Genomic DNA, 19,803 nt, shown 5'->3' with positions numbered 1-19,803 from the left:
ACAGCCACTCTGCAGGGTCCCGGGCAAGCGCGCCAGGTTAATACAGCGCACGCGACGAGAGAGAGAGAGAGAGACAGCGAGCGAGCGATGGGCAGCCAATGAGAAGGGGCGCGCGCTCGTCCCCCGCGCTCCCCTCCCCAACCCGTGCAATGGAGGCCAAAGACCCGCCTCTCCTGCAACCAATCAGAGAAGCGGACCGAGCAAGCGCCGAGGCCGACTTCCCGGAGCGCGGCACCGCCCCTCGGGGTGCGCGCGGCGGGCCCAGAAGGGGGTGTGTCAGGGAACCCGGGAGAAGTAAAGGGGGGGGGGAAGGGAGCCCGATAATGGCGGCTAGGAGGAGAGAGCTCGGCGGCGGCTCTGAGGTAAAACATAAACATTGAAAGCGACGCTTGGCCGCGTTCGGGAGGCCGGGGCGCGCCAGGGCGGCGCGGACGCCTTTTGACAGGCCCGGCGAGCGTGGCGAGCAGCTGGTGCGCGGCCCTGGCCTGGGCCCGGGGAGGCTGCAGCGAGCGGCCCGGCCCTCGGGCGCCCGTGTCGCCGGCCTTGGTGCTGCGGGCGAGGCTGCCGCTACCACGGCCGCCTGCTTTCCCGCGCCCGGCGGGTGGCTGCGGGAGGCCGTCCGTGTCCCAATACGGAAGCGCCCGCCGCGGCTGTCAAAGCCCGGCCCGTTCACACCTAGCTTGACGCCGGGCTGTCGAGTCCGGTGCGGCGGTGGAGAATGAGGCCGGCCGGGGACGCTCTTCGCGGCTGCAGCCGCTCAAGCGCTTGGGAGCCACCCTCGGTGGTGGCGGCGGCGGCGACCGAGGGCGAGCCCGGGGCCAGAGGTGGACGGTGGGTAAACTGCCGGGTTCGGGTCTTTAAAGGTGGTGTTGCCTTGTCCTGTGCCTGAAGGGTTTCCCCCGCCTGGCCTCGGCTGAGATGTCGAGCCCCAGATGGGGTGTTTTCGGCTGCTTTCCAGTGGGCACCGGCCCCGTTGCCCGCTCGTTCCGCTTGGCGGGGCAGGAGCGTTTGGTGCATCTTTGGGAGCCCCCTTTGACGAGGCCCACAGTGTAGATTAGACCAGCGTTTCCCAACCTTAGGAACTTGAAGATGCGTGGACTTCAACTCCCAGAATTCCCCAGCCAGCTATAGCTGGCTGGGGAATTCTGGGAGTTGAAGTCCACGCATCTTCAAGTTCCTAAGGTTGGGAAACGCTGGATTAGACCGAGCCGAGCTACAGTGGTGCCTATCCCTGAATAAACGCGCCTGGGTTGTAAAGGGCTGCGCTGACATCCCGCTCCAGGTTGTGAAAGAGGAAATTGGGTTCCTCTGGGGTTAATTTCATATCCCTGTTGACAATTCTCCTCCTGAACTGAGTAGAAGAATTTGGACCTTTTCCACCCAGGTGCTTCTTTTGCTTCATAGGAGTATGATATTTGTTTGTTTGTTTGTTTAATTAGTTTTATATACCGGCCTATTCCCGAAGGACTGGGGCAGTTTACAGGGCAAAGTTAAAAGACAAAATATGCTTGACTTGGCATAAGGAGAGCCTGCCAGAGAGTTCAACTGAGCAGTGGGATCAAGCCAGTTTTGTTTGGGGTGGGGGTGTTTGAATAATTTTGCCTCTAAAAAGATATTTCCATAACAACTATAAGCCTGCATTGTTATCTTTAGAATGTGGTGGGTAAAATTCTAGCCAACTCTACTAGAATGTTCAGAACTGAGCAAAGGTATGAGCAAGAAAGATGATATTTTGTCCATTAAATAAATATATGCAGAAAATATGTTTTGCTGCTGCACAGATTGACCCAGTATATTTATTTTTTAAAATCCCATTTATATCCCGCCCTTCTCCGAAGACTCAGGGCGGCTTACAATTTAAGCACAAACCAATGTGCTTAGCAATATTTACGCTTTTATTTTAAAAATGGGTTTATGAAGATAAGTGAAAGTTAAATGGGGAAGGGAATGAGTAGAAGCAGAGCCATAGATAAAAATTGTCATGATGTATTTCTGTAACTTTCAATGGCTATGAAAAGCTATTGAATAGCTATGAATTACCCAACACAGCTCTCTGCTCAAATATGCTATGTGTATAATACATTCTCCTTTTTTTCTGCCATTGGAGGATATTTAGCAGCATTCCTTGTTTCATTTGATTATGGTGATCTCAGCATTGTTTTTCTACTGCTGTAAGAAAAAGATAGCTAAAACATATCTTCCCCTATACTGAGCTTATTATTCAATCTTATCCATTTCATAGAAAAAAATAAGGTGCCCATTTCTGGATTGTTAAAGTATATATGCCTTTGTTTTATACTTTCATGCATCTTTATATGACTTCCTTAATGTTGCTGAGTATTTTGTTTGTAATATTTTTACATATTATCAAATGTTAAAGACTTAACAGAGGTATATTCATATCAGCATTATTTACTGTCCTGTTGGGGGGTACCAGTAGCAAAGTGGGGTACCAGTAATGAGGTTTTGTTTGTTATTCATACTGCATTTTAGGATGTAAAGGGTTTAGAATGTAAATGGTAGAAACATATAAAATTAGCCATAAATAGCATTTATTACATTTTTCAACTATGGTAACTGGATCAGTAAAACTCCTATTTAAAATCATCCAGACATGTTTTCTACAATGAGATAGTTCTTAGCACCAGAATTGTTTTCTCCTGTTCTCTGAAATGATAGATTATACTTGCAGCCAGGTGAGTTATGTTAGGCCTTGACAGGTTCATAAAGCTGCAAAAAGATTTTCAAGTAACGTTATACCAAACTGCTTAAGACTTTCATTCTAACGGCTAGCAGTTGAATAGATACATTATATTATATGACTGAATTCATGCGTGATGTTAAATAATAGTTTCTTGACTAAAGTAATTGCTTCAAATGTGCAAAATGTTAAGCAATAAATCATGCATTATTTTGTCAGGTACAGTGACTGCATTAACAAAAACTCCATTTTTCTCTTTAAGATGCATGAAAACAAAAATCAGGTATATTTTTGTTTTTATTTCCATAGACACCTTGACCTTGAAGATGGTGAGTAGCCAGCCAAAATACGATATAATAAGAGAGGTTGGTCGTGGCAGCTATGGTGTGGTATATGAAGCAGTTGTAAGAAAAACCTCTGCACGTGTTGCGGTGAAGAAAATTCGGTGTCATGCTCCAGAGAACGTAGAATTAGCCTTGCGTGAGTTCTGGGCACTTAGTAGTATTAAAAGCCAACACCCAAATGTAATCCACTTGGAAGAATGCATATTGCAAAAAGACGGCATGGTTCAGAAGATGTCCCATGGTTCCAGTTCTTCACTTTATTTACAGGTAAATAAAGATTAATTGTCCTCCCCATCCAGTATGCTACAGAATTATGAAAGTCTATGAAAACAAATTAGTTTTATTTTTATGCCAGATTTATTTTTAAGCACATTGTCAAAAGATCTGCTCAGCAATATATATTTCATTAACGGAATATAGAAATACACTTGGGACATTTAAAATTAACTTTGAAAATTAAAAGCTAAAGCTTTTTGTTTTGTAGCTGTGCTGTTTTATTGTTTTTTTCAGGTTTGTCTGGTCACAGTTATATAAATAAAGAGTTGTGCTCAGTGGTCCATTAAGTAAGTTTTATTACCAAGAGTTAAATTAACATTTGGCATTTATGCTCATAATGGTAATCTGTGATATCTACCTATAGTTTGTAGTATGTGTCATTTAACATATTATGCTAATTCATGTTGAACAAGCTACCAGCCCATTATGTGATTTTTCTGTCAAGCGCAAAAGACCAGGTCCACACATGATGATTCAGTTAAATTGATTTATTGATAAACAGCCTATGCATAGGAATCTTAACTAAATCATTTGTATCTTCTTTGAATTAGATAAGTGTCCATGGCGTTCAAAGGGGGGACTTAGTTCACTTGTGGCTATGTAGAAATTCTAAGCTGGTCCTCCTTTTAACTCCACCCTCAGGTTCTGCCATTCCTTCTCCTACATCTTGTTTGTTTTGGCTTAGCATATATTGAACACGAACAATTATGGTTTATTAAGCTATAAAGGTTTGGTTTACACAACAGCTATAAACCATCACGTATAATCCGTAAGGATAAATTCCTATTAAGCCCAAACCAAACTAATAACATTTTGGATTAGCGTAATATCTAAACACAGTTTTAGCTGACAAATCAGAAATGAAAGTGTAGTTTGGATTAGCTTTATAAACCACATATAGGCATTTGCAGGAGAGAATGAAATGATGTAATTCATATAATTTTTATAGTGCATCCTGACATAAATGATGCAAGAGAATCCCTTACACTAAAGAACAGAAAATGTTGAGCAAATGGAGAATGATATTAAGTGAACGTAGTTCCAAACCGTGATTTACTTTTATGTTTAGAAGCCAGCATTTTCCTAGATTCGGAGGCCCTTGGATAGTCATTCATTCTCTGATACCTCACGGTTTGATTAATGTGCTGTACATTGGGATTTGAATCATGTATGTTCAATATATACCTGAAATATCTTTCTGTTGTAGCTTGTAGAGACCTCCTTGAAAGGTGAAATTGCCTTTGATCCCAGAAGTGCCTATTATCTTTGGTTTGTGATGGATTTTTGTGATGGAGGTGATATGAATGAATACCTCCTATCCCGAAAGCCCAGCCGTAAGACCAACACTAGTTTTATGCTTCAGCTCAGCAGCGCCCTGGCTTTTCTGCACAAAAATCAGATCATTCACCGTGACCTCAAGCCTGATAACATCTTGATCTCTCAAAGCAGGATGGATGCTAGTGACTTGGAACCTACTTTGAAAGTAGCTGACTTTGGCCTAAGCAAGGTTTGTTCAGCATCAGGACAAAATCCTGAAGAGCCTGTGAATGTAAATAAATGTTTTCTGTCTACAGCTTGTGGCACAGACTTCTACATGGCTCCTGAAGTTTGGGAAGGTCACTACACGGCCAAAGCAGACATTTTTGCATTGGGGATTATAATCTGGGCAATGTTAGAAAGAATCACTTTCATAGACACAGAGACAAAGAAAGAACTCTTGGGCAGTTACGTGAAGCAAGGGACTGAGATTGTACCTGTTGGAGAGGCATTGCTGGAAAATCCAAAAATGGAACTACTCATACCTGTTAAGAAAAAGAAAATGAACGCTGGCATGAAACAGCTGATTAAGGAAATGCTTGCTGCTAACCCACAAGACCGGCCAGATGCTTTTGAACTAGAACTCCGGTTAGTCAAAATTGCGTTTAAAGACAGCAGTTGGGACACGTGACTTGTGAAATACTTTGCCTTTTTGGCAGGAATGTGTATAACAATGGTGCAGCATTTTAAAGAAGCAAAAACCAGACTTAACTCACTTTTTAAGCGTCAGGGTTCCATATGTTTTCCCCATTGCATTTCTCTTTTATTTTTGTAAGCTAAGCAAAAGGTTGTTCTTGTTTCAGTATCCAAATATGTATATTCCCAAACTACATCTGTAACAAGCATTCCAACTTGTCAGGAAAATTAACAAGTTATGCAATGGTTTTCTAGAAATACTTTATGGAATATTTCAAACATTCCAATTTCTTACTGTAGAATCTTGAATGTCCTTGAAGGAGAAGACTTGCGTGCTGGTAATGCAAATCATCAGTCAACTTTGTAGAGTAAATGTGTATATATTTATGTCATAATGGGTGATGTAACCCCTTCCGATATGGAAAAGATATGTCCCAAATTTATAGAATTCATAGAATTGAATGATTGTGACACATTCTTTGATACCCCAGTTTCTGTGTCCATTCCTTTTTCTTCCCCATAAAACAGTGTGATGAGACAAAATGAGGTCTACAATATGATGCACAAGGAACCTCTGATTCAAGCACTGTAGGGAAAAATTTAGTTTTGAAGATTGCATTTGTTTGGAAGGTTGCGTTAAATATGCTGATGGCTCATTCCAGTTGAGGTGCCAACACTTTGTCATGATAACATTTAGCTATATTTTTCAAGGATAACCAAATGATTATTTGGTAGACCCACAGTTACTGATCACACCTATATTTTGTATTTGATCTTCAGTCTTATTTTAATTCAGGATTTTTTTTAAACTAGCTTTGGGGTTTGTTTTTTAAAAAAGGAAGATTTTTCTGAAAATCGTCAAGTATGGTTCCCTCAAGATTTAGTTTGTTGTCTGGCAGAGATCCATTACTTCTGTTCCCCATACAGTTTGGGTGAAAATTATAGAAAGTTGGCCACTGTTTTCCTAACATATGTACAGACAGCAGCATATATAAGTAGTCCAACCAGAAGCCTAAATGTTCATTCTGCTACCATTGTGCCATACTGACGGTCCATTACTACTGTTGCCACTATACTGGATCATAACTGGAGTCTGTACTGCTAAATCTTTCCCTGTTTTTGTTTTCCCCTGAAGCACTCAGCAGCCTGCTTCTCTTCCAAGTTACTGACTTGCAGGTTGCAGCATTTTGTTCATACATACAATCGAAAAGAATTGCAAACCTGGTACAGTAAACAAATGAAAACTCAATTTATGAGTAAATTGAGAGGAAATAGTGTAGTATATGTCTTCATTTTGTTGAGAACTTTTTATTGTACAGGTTGAAACTCCTGGTGCAGTCAGCTACAGCACAGAAACCAGAAAGTGAACTGCCCTATGTTTTCTTACAAGAAGCACTGTAGAAATTATGTTTTAAAATCCTTGTTTGATATGCCTAGAATCTGAAAAGTAGATAAGAAAAGGTATTTGTTTACTCCTTAGCTGCTATGTCCACATTAAACAAGGGGACATATTTCTAAAACTTGAAAAATACATGTTTTTTTGCTCAGTGTAGTTATCAGTCGTGTAGTATAATCCTTTGCTTGCTAATAGGAAGGAAGTTCACAGAGTTTCGTGAGGTAAGTGTGCATAGGATTGTTAGTTTAATAAGTATGCATAGGATTGTTACTTTAATAGTTGATACAATTTTGGAAAAAATCAAATTAAAAATCTTTGCTAAAATAACATTTAAAGAAATGTCACATTTACACAGATATATTTTAAGAGAATTTCAATGGGGTAGCATATGTCTGGCTTGCAGTGCTAAATTGTTTTAGCTGAGGATCCAGGTAATGTCCATCCTTTAACTGAGAGGATAAGAAAAGGGCTTGACTTACATACTTTTAGAATATCAATGTTTCAAAGTAAACAAACATCTACATTCTTTAAAGCACCATTTGTGCCTTTAGAGACAAGTTTGCATTGCATATAGGATGACTCTTCTGTGGTTATCCTGTGCTTAATGACATTGTATCTCCCATCAGCTGAACAATTACATAATATTTGTGTTAAGCAGAAAGAATATGAGTGTAGGATCTTGACAGTCCTTGTGTATTAGAAAAACCAGGAACTCTCAACCATTTATGTCCTAACTAGTCTGATTACTACATACAGTTTCTTGGCACTTAACAAGTCTTTCAGATTTTGGATATACTATTTGGTGTACCTTTTAGTGCTGTACAGAATCTACAAATAGAGCAAATTATAATATTGCCCAGTAACACAGTTAATTTTAAAAGTGCACTTGTTTTTTACTTTTAAAAGTTGGGGAAACTTCCCTGGTCACTTCTATTTATGGTGCTTAGTATGTTGGCATTGAATGTCAACTTGATTGTTCCATTTATTACCTACTGAATAATTATCCCTTAAAATATCTGTGTGATTTTTGTTGTTGCTTGTGTTTGGTTTGATTTCCTGTAAATCTTTGAAACCAATTGTAGCAGTTACAGAACAATCCACCAGCATAACATAAAAGAAAAAAATAACTCATCAGCACTTCAAAAGAGAGGGGAGTTTCAAAGCTTTCTCTTATAAATTGTAAATTTTATTTTGTGAAAAATTTATTAAGGGGGAAATTATTGTGTAATTTATTGAGTTCATGATTTTTTTTAAAAAAAATAAAAGTCTGAATTGGCCCATGAATTGTAATATATATATATATTGTTCTTATTAGCTAAGTGAATTATCTTTTGTCCACTTCTGCAGGACAGAATTTTACTGTGTGGTGAAGACAGATGGACAGACATGTTTTTTTGAGCACGGACTTGAGTTTGAGCGAATGTTGACATCTCTTTCATTACCATATCTAGAAGCAGTTTTGAAAAATGGCAACTGGTTCACATGGCCTATTTTAGGAGTTAAAAACAATAGATGGACAATTTTGTCAATTGAGGTACAGCATATCTGGATATTATCTACAAGCTTGGCTTCACCCTTAAATCTCAAAACATTCTGTTTTTGTTAGGATTACTGTTCTGCTTCTTAAATACCTGTTCTTCAAAGTAATGTCCTAATTCAAGCACCAACAGGCACAAAGTTTAATCTGATTGTCTGTTCAGGTTCAGCTAAAGCAACATAGATTCTCTGATAGTAGTTCTATTGGACATGCTTGGCTATAAAACTTTGATGAATAATTTTGTTCACTGTTCATTTCTGTGAAAGAAGTACACAGCCTAATGTACACACCCTGATTTGCAACACAGTTCCCAGAAATCAAGTTGTGTCTATGACTTAGGAGTATATTTTGGCTGATAAAATGAGCACTCCCTACTTGGAAAATAGATCTGGCCGTACTCATTTATTCTTTAGCAATTTTATATTAAAATTATTCTAATGTACCCTATACAAGGCTCTCCTGGAAAATGTTTCAAATCTTTTGATAGTACAAAACGTGGTGGTTCCATTTGTTTGTGCTGGATCTCATTTCCTTAAATTATTTGTTTGTTTGTTTAGAAAAATTTATTTGCTGCCCATCTCGTATCGAATGACTCTGGGCATAATGTTTTTAATGTTTTAAAGCACAAACCATTAAAAAAGGAAAGATATTAAAATTGACAGTCATGGCACACATCAGATACCGGTAAAACCATTCATAATTACAAACCATTAAAACCAGACGGGAAAGGCAGGAGCTGGATTCACGGAGTGGGCAGGTGGGATTAGGTTTTAATTAATCAACCACTTCCAGTATGAAGCTCCCCCGTCAGATCCCCAAGCCACCCAGCAGAGCCGGGTCAGGAGTGTGGGAGCCAGTCTCACCTCAGGGATTAAGATGTTCCAGAGAGCCACTTAATCATAATTGAAAACTGCTCTGACTGCCGATGCAGCTCCATGTGAAAGTCAATATGCGGATTTTAGTTCTGGAAGGCAGAATGCAGAATGGAATATCTCCTCTGCTAAGGCTTATTTGCGGTCACAGTTCAGCTATTTTAAGAAGGCCTTGGGAAAGAATACCTGGGTACTAATGATGCAATGTTGTTCCTACTTAACTAGGAGTAAATCCCACAGTATAAAATGTAATAAGAGTTGCTTCTGGGCAGATCTATAGAAAATAGTCCTGCAGGGGAAAAAATAGGTTTACTGTTCCAAATAGTATTTTAAAATGCTATTTGGTGTAAATGGATATAGTTATAGCTGTATCATGAAGTGTATAGTGCATGCATTTTGCTGATTTAATCTTGTTCCGGTCTCAGTTATGGTTCCCAAGGAGAAAACAATATTCCAGCTCCAAGTGCAAATACTCTTGGCTGGGGATCATCTGAATAGAGTTGGCACAACTCACTTTAGAAACTTGGGAGAATTTATAAAGAAGTAAATTCCTCCCATAAAACTGAAAACTAGCTCCTTGCAGATCAGGTTTCAAGAATTTATGCTTCTGCTGCCTCAACCTACTTGCCCCTGCCCTAACTTTTGTGTGCTTATCTACACCTATAGATAAGGAGATGCAGCTTTGGTGGCAATGTGTAGAAATTCACAGTCACTTTCGATTTGTTTGTTTTCTGAGAATGTTTCAAATGGTGCTCTTCCCCATGAATCAGCCAATGAGGGATTCTGTTTGAAACTGCAGCGTAATGATAGACCGTTGCCTGGTGCGGTTAGCTAGATAAATTTTTCATAGAGGAAGCTAAACAACATCTGAGGTTTCTGTCCTTTGAACAATTTTCGTATGAAAAGTCACACTGTTCAGTTCAAAATCCTGTTGAAGATACCTGCCCAATTTGTCTTTGTTAAACGCATATTAGGTTTGTATTTTGAATGTTATAAAAAGTGTAAGTTTTCTTTTTTAAAAAAAATGCATATGCTAGTAGAGCACCTAGCCAACTCTGTCTGACTACAAAAAAACCCTAAGCAAGATGTGGTTAGTATTGGGGATAAACCAGAAAATTTCAGTTTAGTATTTAAGATTACCAAAAAATACTAGGGTTGAAGACTATAGACTAGATAGTACTGTAAGAAAAATATTTTGGAAGAAGACAAAGGCCAAACATTTCCATAATGTTACTAAGAAAACTACAAGGAGTTTTCTGGATGAGTTTAATCTATTGTAAATAGTTTCCCTAACCTGGATGGTTCATTTTAATCATAGCTTATTAATCCACAATGTTCTAAGCCATAAGCCATGTTTATAATCACAGTGACTGGGTTCAAATCCAAACAAATAACGTTATAACTTAAGATGATATGTAGACAGCTTTGTGCAATCCTCTGTTGAAATCTGTTGTGTCCATAATCAAATCTAGGGTCTATTTCCTGGAGATCTTTATACATAGCTTGCTTTCCCATGCCTACCTTATAATGCTACCTGTGAGCCAGTATTTTGACAGGCCATATTGTCATTCCTTTTAAAAACACAAAAACACTTTCTCCACCAAGATAACTGCAACTGAGAAATATTGATGTTCCCCAGAATTCTTCAGGCTGGACAACATATAAAATTAATAGACTGGTAACCAAACCAAATCAATTATTTTCTAGACATGATAAAAATGTGAGGTTTTTGCTTTTCAAGATGGCATGTTAGGCAGGTTGGGTTAATGCAAAAACTGGAGGAGGAGGAGGAGGAGGATCATTCAAAAGTAAAGTTTTCATAATTTATGGGTTGAGCAATTCTGGCCAGAAATACACACGATAGGAAAATAGCAACTGGGAATTGTTGCAGTACCGTTTATACCCCCTAGGTGGTACATTTCCCTAGAATTTGTTTCAAATTTTATTGTTCTTGGCTTGATGATCTCCAACTGCATTCAATCTCACCTGAAGGACAGATGTGATCAGTTAATAATAAGTGAATAATCAAAACAAGCGCCATATCCCAGAATGCTCAGAGGCACCTATTCTTAAATCTGACATTCATGTCATTCCCGTACAAGTCTTGCTGGGGAATCTTAACTTTCAGAAAAAACAATGCACTACATATTTGGCAAGCAGGAAACCTATTTCCTAATCCTGTTCAGGCTCACTTCCTGAGAAAGGCTGAGTAAATGACTGGAGGGAAGCTATTTCCCACAGAAGTGATTAATTCCCTTTTCCAGAATCATCTGACCCCTTTGTCAAAAATAATAGTAATGGGAAGCGGTTTATATCGTTTCAGTAATGGCTGGCTGGATTTATAGCACCTATGAAGATAGACCAGAATTTCTATTGCTAAGCAAGGAAGTTGTTAAGCGAATAGTGCCTGATTTTAGGACATTTTTTGCCACAGTTCTTAAGTGAATCACTGCAGTTGTTAAATGAATCATGGAACCCAACTTCCCCATTGACATAACTTGTTGGAAGATGGCTGGGAAGGTCACAGATGGCAGTCATGTGACCTTGGAATGCTGCAACCATCATAAATACATGCCAGATGCCAAATGCCTGAATTTTGATCACGGGATCGTGGGCATGCTGCAATGGTTGTAAGTACAAGGACCTATTGTAAATCCCTTTGCCATTGTAACTTTGAACAATCCCTAAATGAATGGTTGTAAATCAATGGGACTGTAAAGACTATGATGATGGCTGAATCTCTTTCCAATCCCCTTGCCTTTAACTCAGAGCTATACTCAAGACACAATTAAACAACATAATTTGCTGCTGTCCAATACAATGAGATGACCAAGGGGGTCTTCAAACTTGGCAACTTTAAGACTTGTGGACTTCAACTCCCAGAATTCCTCAGCCAGGCTGACGAATTCTGGGAGTTGAAGTCCACAAGTCTTAAAGTTGCCAAGTTTGAAGGCCCCTGGTTTAGATGTTTTTTTAAGTATTAAGCCCATTGATATAAGACTAGGTGGCAATATTATTTCTCCTGAATCACAAGTAACATGCCTTAAATAACAGCTGCTTCAGATCATGGGTGGAATGGGATTATTGCATTGACCTGTTGAGGTTCGCCCTCTTTAACTGACTGGACATTGTATGCCAGAGAATATTGGAATAGGCCAACTGTGCTTTTAGTCTATTCAAATTATGTTTTGTATAAGCAGCATCTCTGACCAGACTTTATTTCTGAAAATTTTCTTATCTTCATATTGGAGATAGGCTCATTTCTCTTCGGTTGCTATATAATAATGCATGGTGGGAATGAGCTGTAAGAGGGGAAACGGATGATACCCTGGCTTAGCTTTACTGTCTAATTTGGAAAGCATATCAAACGGGGGGAAAAATTCAACAGCGTTAGTTCACAATATCCCTTGCTTACGGGTATGGTGGTTGTTAGCTGTGAAGTCGTGTCCAACCCATTGCGACCCTATGGACAACGTTTCTCCAGGCCTTCCTGTCCTCTACCATCTTCTGGAGTCCATTTAAGCTCACGCCTACTGCTTCAGTGACTCCATCCAGCCACCTCATTCTCTGTCATCCCCTTCTTCTCTTGCCCTCAATCTTTCCCAGCATTAGGCTCTTCTCCAGTGAGTCCTTCCTTCTCATTAGGTGGCCAAAGTATTTGAGTTTTAGCTTCAGGATCTGGCCTTCTAAAGAGCAGTCAGGGTTGATCTCATCTAGGACTGACCAGTTTCATCGCCTTGCAGTCCAAGGGACTCGCAGGAGTCTTCTCCAGCACCAGAGTTCAAAGGCTTCAATTCTTTGGCATTCAGCCTTTCTTATGGTCCAGCTTTCACTGCCATACATTGCAACTGGGAAGACCATAGCCTTGACTATACGCACTTTTGTTGACAGGGTGATGTCTCTGCTTTTTAGTGTGCTGTCTAGATTAGCCACGGCTTTCCTCCCCAGGAGCAAGTGTCTTTAAATTTCTTGGCTGCAGTCCCCCTCTGCAGTGATCTTGGAGCCCAGGAAAATAAAATCTGTCACTACCTGCATTTCTTCCCCATCTATTTGCCAGGAATTGAGAGGGCCGGATGCCATGATCTTGGTTTTCTTAATGTTAAGTTGAAATTTAACATTAAGATGGGCATGGTACTTGGCAACAATTCTAAGAGAAATACTACATATCCTGCCATTTGTCTCCAAAACTGCCCTGGGATAAAATTTCCTTTGTTGTTATTATAAAATAAATTTGGTACTCGGCTTTCCAGTGTCGACACATTATCAGAGACTGAACATTCCACATTGGACTTTCTAGATTGAGGCTTTCTCTGTGTTATGACCTCTTGAATGCATCATACAATTCAGGGGGGAAAGCAGTTTGGTGACTAAACACAGTGTCCCAAAATGATAAACTTCTTTTAAAAAAGGAAAAACAAGTTTCCACTGTTTAAAATTCCACAGGTCACCGTGCAAGTTATTCTTTGATTCCAGGAATCGACAACTCAGAATCATCACAAGAGTATGAAAAATAAATGAAATAATATTATGAGGCAGATATACAAGTGTGTGACACAGGTAGTCTTCAACTTACGACCACAGTTAAGTGAGTTGCACCCCATTTTACACCTTTCCCCCACAGTCATTAAGTGAATCATGCGGTCATTAAGCAAATCTGGCTTCCCCCAACTGATTTTGCTTGTTAGAAGCCAGCTGGGAAGTTTACAAAAGGTGATCACATGACCCCAGGACAGTGCAAGTGTCATAAATATATGCCAGTTGCCCAGTGCCCAAATTTTAATCATGTGACCATGGGGATGCTGCAACAGTTGTAGGTATGAAAACCAGTCATAAGACACTTTTTTCAGGGCCGTTGTAAGTTCGAACTAAATGAATGGTTGTAAATCAAGGACTGCCTGCGGATACATAGGTAGCTAAGACAACTGTTTTAATTCAGCTTCTAAATTCTTTATAGATAAGGCAGGAAAATATGACGACAATTTACAGAATCCAAAAACTTAAACTGTTGTCTGAAAAGATTTAGAAGGGACCAAGTCTTAAAGTTTGGAGACTCCTGCTCTAGAAGCAAAGTTTACCAACCTTGGTAACATTAAGACATATGGATTTCAACTCCCAGAATTCCTCAGTATGACTGGTTGGGGAATTCTGGGAGGTGAAGTTCACACATCTTAAAGTGGCCAAGGATGAGAAACTTTGCTTTTCTAGAGACTTGGACTTATACTTCAACCCATTCCTTAAATCCCTTTCTATGGCATTCACAATACTGCAAATTGTTACTCTGTTCTGCCTCTGTTAATCTTTGCTCTTCCCAAAATAACATGAAAAATGACTGGGAACTGAGACGATTCACATCAAAAGAGTTCTCAGAAACAAGATATTTAAAATTCTTGTTTACGCTTCTCTGGCTGGCCACTTCAGCACTGTGTCCTCACTTCCAGACTTAGTTTTGCTTGCTTGCTGTGGAAAAGCTCATTTCCCTTTCACTGCTTTTCTTCCTGAACTGTAGTTTCACAGCTTTTGCACTGGAGAGCGGGCACCTTGAAGGAAAATGGAAGTGAAGTTCTCAGAGGTGCCTAGATGGAGATCACCCTCCATTTTTAACCCTGCAACAGCCACCTGGTGAGATAGGCTGACCGAAAGAGCGATGGCCCCAAAGGAAATTCTGCATCTTATAATAATAATAATAATAAAGTTGGAAGGGACCTTGGAGGTCATCTAGTCCAACCCCCTGCTCAGGCAGGAAACCTTATACCATTTCAGACAAGTGGCTGGCCAGTCTCTTCTTAAAAACTTCCAGTGTTGGAGCATTCACAGCTTCTGGAGGCAGGTTGTTCCAATGGTTAATTGTTCTAACTGTCAGGAAGTTTCTCCTTAGTTCTAGGTTGCTTCTCTCCTTGACTAGTTTCCATCCGTTGCTTCTTGTCCTGCTTTATAATGTACTTCAACCCAGATTTCTCCTGTCCTTACTAACATCTTTCTTAATGGCTGAACTACTTACTCTCTGAGGGAGATGCAGGGTCTCCAAATTTGATGAATAAATTTCATATTTATAAAACCTGCATGACAATCCTATAAATCATGCTGGAAGAGAGTCTGTTTTGTGACTGCTGTGTGTTGTTGTCTAACTATTTCTCTCTGTTCTGGGCCTCCCTCTTTATGATCCCCCCCCAAGTATGTTATTTTCCAAGTGGTTGCTGCTGTCTGCTCCCCCTGCGGAACCGGTGTTGTTGCATATGGGTGGGAAAGCAAGGGAAAACCTCCTTTCCATTTTTCTTAAAAAAGAAACAGCATTCTGTGCAACAGAAGATTAGCCACAAAAATAACCCCTGGCTTTTCTCTAAGTTTCTCTTGTGGCTTCCTGCAATTTAAATCTCCTCAGGAAAGAGTGTGACCCAAACTTCCTCTTGGCTGTGTAGGCAGCGAGAATAAGGATGTTCCAGTTTTTAACTCTGTTAGTGCCAAACAAAGATTACCACTGAACGTATGCATGAGATCAACTGGATGCTGGTCCATTAAAATCCTTGACTTTCTCTAACCTGATGCTTTCCATTTGGGCTGGATTCCTCTTCTTGGTAGGATAGATGTAAATGCAGACTTCTCTAGAAATGGTCAGTTCGGAGAAGGTTGTGTGTTGTGCCATCCCATAATATATGCTTGTTTTTAAGATGTCACAAGAATTTGTTGGTTTTGTTGCAATCAAGGGCACTTCCTCATAGGATCTTTCTGTCAGTTCTGAGTCAGCTCAAGCATGTCTAATCTTACCTCATTGACCGTCTGGTCTGGTAGCAAAGTCAGTTTAGGACCTGGTTCAGCTGCAGCATGTTTAAAGTAGCAGCCAATTTGGTTTTTCAGCTTGAACTATTGCATTTCTGTAGAGCAGGGGTCCTTAACCTTGGCAACTTTAAGACTCGCTGAGGAATTCTGAGAATTGAAGTCCACAAGTCTTAAAAGTTGCCAAGGTTGAGGACCCCTGCTGTAGAGATTGTGAACACTGTTCTCCTGGTGGTGGGAACAGTTGCCTCAACCTACCATCTGGCTCCTTTCACTTCTCCCTGATAGAAATTCAGTTGTCCTCTTTAAATGCAAGGAAGGAATGGTCCCTTGGCAGCTTTGCATCATCCCCTCATAGCGATTGATTGTTACTTGAGTAAATCATCAAGCAGACACACAACACGAATTAAAACTATAGTATATGGGGCAGGGTATTGTCTGAATGTTATTCTTTGCACTTTCATATTGACCAGCTGGACAAAATTAACCAATAATATTCCCCACCTATCAAGGTAAGTAGACCTTGTCTATGGAGATTCTTAGTCATCGGGGTCATGGTTGTCCCAAAGGTGCTTTTCAAAAGGCAGTTGGATTTTCCTGGGTTTTTCCTTGAAAATGTTTTGCTTCTCATTCTTGGATCTTGATATCAAACTACTTTTGAGGGGTATGGAAGTGCCTTGAAATGGTGGGTTGATCTCCTTAGAAATCAAAGACATTAAGTAAATTCATGGGTTTCATGAACAGGTCTTCAAATCAAAGTAGATAAGTCTTCTGTTGTTGTAGCCCCAGTTTTGCATTTTCTAAACTGAGCAGAGCTTAAACTAGATAATCTGCAGCAATCCATTCATTCCATGATCCTGTTATTGCAGGAAAGTTCCATAAATAGAAATTTTAAAATGTGGAGTAGTTTGTTGTACTCCATTTTGGTGTAGTGGTTAAGGCCCCAGGCTACAGATCATGAATTCTAGTTGCCTTAGGCACAAAGCTAGCTGGATGTCCTTGGGCCAGTCATTCTCTCAGCCCTTGGAAGAAGGCAATGGCAAATCACTTCATGCAGTTATCTTACCAAAAAACCCCACAGGGACTAGTCCACACAGTGGTCAAGAGTCAACAATGAGTAGTGTTATGTATTGATAGTTTGTAAAAAAAATGTTCTTTGTATTGTTCTTCCTTTTTGTGTTTTGATTTCTCCCCCCCCCATGTTTATGTTTTTTTAGACATGTTAAAATAAAATAAAACCAGTGGTCTATTTTTTCCTCGTCCAAACTCCCAGTGGTTAGATCCCTTAGCATTAAGACTATTTTGTTACTGAAACTTTGCCCCAATATTTTTTTTCCCAGTACCAGTTTTGAAGGCTAAAATTCTGTACCCTCACGAACATCTAAGCTACATCATGCTCAAATTGAACCATATTATTTTGGCCTTTGAGACAGGAAAGAAAATAAAATACTACTTAGGCAGTGCCTTCTCCTTTCCTGGCAGTAAAACTAGGAGAATATCAAATGGAATAATTAACAAAGCTGCTCCTTCTCTGTGATTCTCAAAATCAGTTGCCCAAGATGGAGTTATTGGCTTTCTTGTTAAAGATAGTGACCCATAATACCAAGTCCATAGTGGTCAAGACTGGGCTGTAACCTGATTTTAGTTCAATTCTAGATGAAGTTTTAAAAAAGTTTTTAAAAATGCCAGTTTTCAGCATGAGAAGCTGGAACTTCCTGAAGCCTGGATTGTGTTGTTTTCTCATTGATGGGAGTTTCCCACACTCAACCCCCATAATCTCCATCAACAAATTGGGCTATTTTGGGGGTAATTCTTGACTTATAACCATTTGTTTAGCGACTGTTCAAAGTTACAAAGGCACTGAAAAAAGTGACTTAGACTTTTAAGAAGTCCTTCTCACTTAGAAGCATTGCAGCATCCTCATGGTCATGTGATCAAAATTTGGGCAATTGGCAACCAGCATGTATTTATGATGGCTGCAGAATGGGGGTGGTGGTGTTATGTTATCACCATTTGCGGCCTTCCCAGCTGACTTATGACAAGCAAAGCCAACGGGAGAAGCTGGATTTACTTAATGACCGTATGATTAACTTAACAACTGCAGTGATTCATTTATTGCTAAGCACATTGATTTGTGCTTTAGATTGTAAGCCGCCCTGAGTCTTTGGAGAAGGGCGGGATATAAATGGGATTTAAAAAAAAAACCAACGGTGGCCAAAAAAGGATGGTAAAAACAGGCGTGGCTTGCTTAAAAACCACCTTGCTTCACAAGGACTGCCTGCATTGTCTTCTGAACACAGGGAGCTTTGTAGGGAGTGTGTGTGTGTGAGGGGGGGAATAGTACCATGTGTTACTCTTCTGAAACAGAACTAGTTAGGAAACAAACTCCAGGAGAATGACTGGAACTCTTCCTTATTGAGATTCAGAATCTTGAAATCCTGATTGTGTTTCCCCCTCCCTGCTTCTTGCATCCCAGGGAGATAAGATGGAGTTTCTTTTTCATGCTTCTTTCATTGTCCATGTTTTTATTTATTGATCTGATTTGATTTGTATAGCCACCCACATCACACTGGTGACTCTGGACGACACATAGAATTAAAAAAATCATGCCAACCCCCCACCCCCATGAGATACAGATGTCAATAAAAAATATAATCCTATTAAAATCAAACTGAAACCAGATTAAAACCATAAAACATAATAAATAGGCAAATACAAGTCACACATCGATCAATATAACCTCACAGGGTTATTGTGGGGAAAATAGGGAGAGAAGAGTGTTACACATAGGCTCAACACCTTATTTATGAAAATAAGAAAGGAAATAAACAGGTAAGTTGGTAAGTTAGTAAGTAAACTTCCTCATGGCATAGCTTCTCCAAATTCATCTCTTTGGCTGGTTGCATCATGATAATTTGTCAGCCTGCCCCATAGTGATTCCATGGATAACCCACTATAGATAACCATATGGACAGGAGTGGGGTGCTGGGTCAAGTTCATTTAATGGGTTCTGTTATTGGTTGACTGGAGAGAGTCCTTGGGGAGCCTGGGGGGGGGGCGGGTTAGTCACAACCAGAACCAGCATGGGGTGATGTGTGTCTTGATTTGGGGTGAGTGGTAGTGCCCTTAATCAACTGCAACCTCCCTTCCTTGAGAATAAATCCTATTGACTTCCTTGAATTACAAGATTGTAATTCTCAATCTTGGCAACTTTAAGAGGTATGGATTTCAATTCCCATAATACCCTAGCCAGCATGCTCCCTGGGGAATGATGGGAGTTGGCTGGGGAAGGATGGGTTTTGAAGTCCACGTATCTTAAGTTGCTACAGTTGAGAAACACTGATCAAGGTTACGAATATGGTGCCATGAATGATGTAATTTGGAGCTTTCAAGTTCAGGCTTGGTGTTGTGTATTTTATTTCCAAAATGCTGAGGACATGACTTCTGCAAGCATCTGGGCGAGCTCCTGAACACTCCTGAAGGTAGAATTTAACAAAAGCAGCAGACAGGTGTATTACATTCAGTTCTCTGACCTAACAATAGCAACCAGCAAAACAACACTTGCAGGTTACTCCGTTCTATCCTCCATGAATTTCCTTTTTTTAAAAAAACTGGTAAGCTGTGTTCCATGGCTGCTGAGTAGCCTCAGACTTAATTTAAGTGCTGGGGATTTTTAAAAAAACTTTATATTTAGCTTAGTAGTATTTTCTTTTATTACCTTAAGGGCAAATTTGTAGATAGCAGAGATCCCACTTTGTCTCCGTTTCTGTGGCCACCCTCTGGAATTAGTCTACAAAGGACTGAATTAGTGCATTTTGACATCTTCAGAATATTTCAATAACCAAGGCATACAGCTCCTTTTATCATTAAAGAGCCCAGGGAGGCTGCTCTTATCATTCCCATACTGCAGATCGGAAGACTGAGACCATCAAATGAATTCTTGGCTGTACCAA

General features: G+C 40.0%; 1 protein-coding gene across 3 annotated transcripts; it reads left to right on the top strand.

Moving 5' to 3' along the window:
* The first annotated feature begins 278 nt into the window (after positions 1–278).
* PDIK1L (PDLIM1 interacting kinase 1 like) lies at positions 279–8,719 on the top strand. Of its 3 annotated transcripts, none has more exons than XR_014027374.1 (4): positions 279–362; positions 3,011–3,312; positions 4,529–5,612; positions 8,018–8,210. XR_014027374.1 is itself a non-coding variant. In XM_081334977.1 (4 exons), exons 2-4 carry the CDS (start codon positions 3,028–3,030, stop codon positions 8,274–8,276), a joined length of 1,242 nt encoding a protein of 413 aa, XP_081191103.1. In that variant the 5' UTR covers positions 279–362; positions 3,011–3,027; the 3' UTR covers positions 8,277–8,719. The 3 variants fall into 3 exon arrangements, 2 of the variants coding, with proteins under 2 accessions (XP_081191103.1, XP_081191104.1); XM_081334977.1 differs by having other exon boundaries at positions 4,529–5,226; positions 8,018–8,719; XM_081334978.1 differs by lacking the exon at positions 8,018–8,210 and having other exon boundaries at positions 4,529–7,950.
* The last annotated feature ends 11,084 nt before the right edge of the window (positions 8,720–19,803 follow it).

This window comes from Vipera berus (genome assembly GCF_964194415.1).
Source record: "Vipera berus genome assembly, chromosome: 9".
Lineage (NCBI taxonomy): Eukaryota > Metazoa > Chordata > Lepidosauria > Squamata > Viperidae > Vipera > Vipera berus.
This window is presented reverse-complemented; position numbering and strand designations above follow the sequence as displayed.

Bases quoted from the DNA above. Each gene is read 5' to 3' on its own strand.
- PDIK1L (XM_081334977.1), top strand. From the start codon at position 3,028: ATGGTGAGTAGCCAGCCAAAATACGATATAATAAGAGAGGTTGGTCGT. The intron at 3,313-4,528 runs GTAAATAAAGAT...TTTCTGTTGTAG, and splicing joins GTTCTTCACTTTATTTACAG to CTTGTAGAGACCTCCTTGAA. The intron at 5,227-8,017 runs GTTAGTCAAAAT...CCACTTCTGCAG, and splicing joins GCTTTTGAACTAGAACTCCG to GACAGAATTTTACTGTGTGG.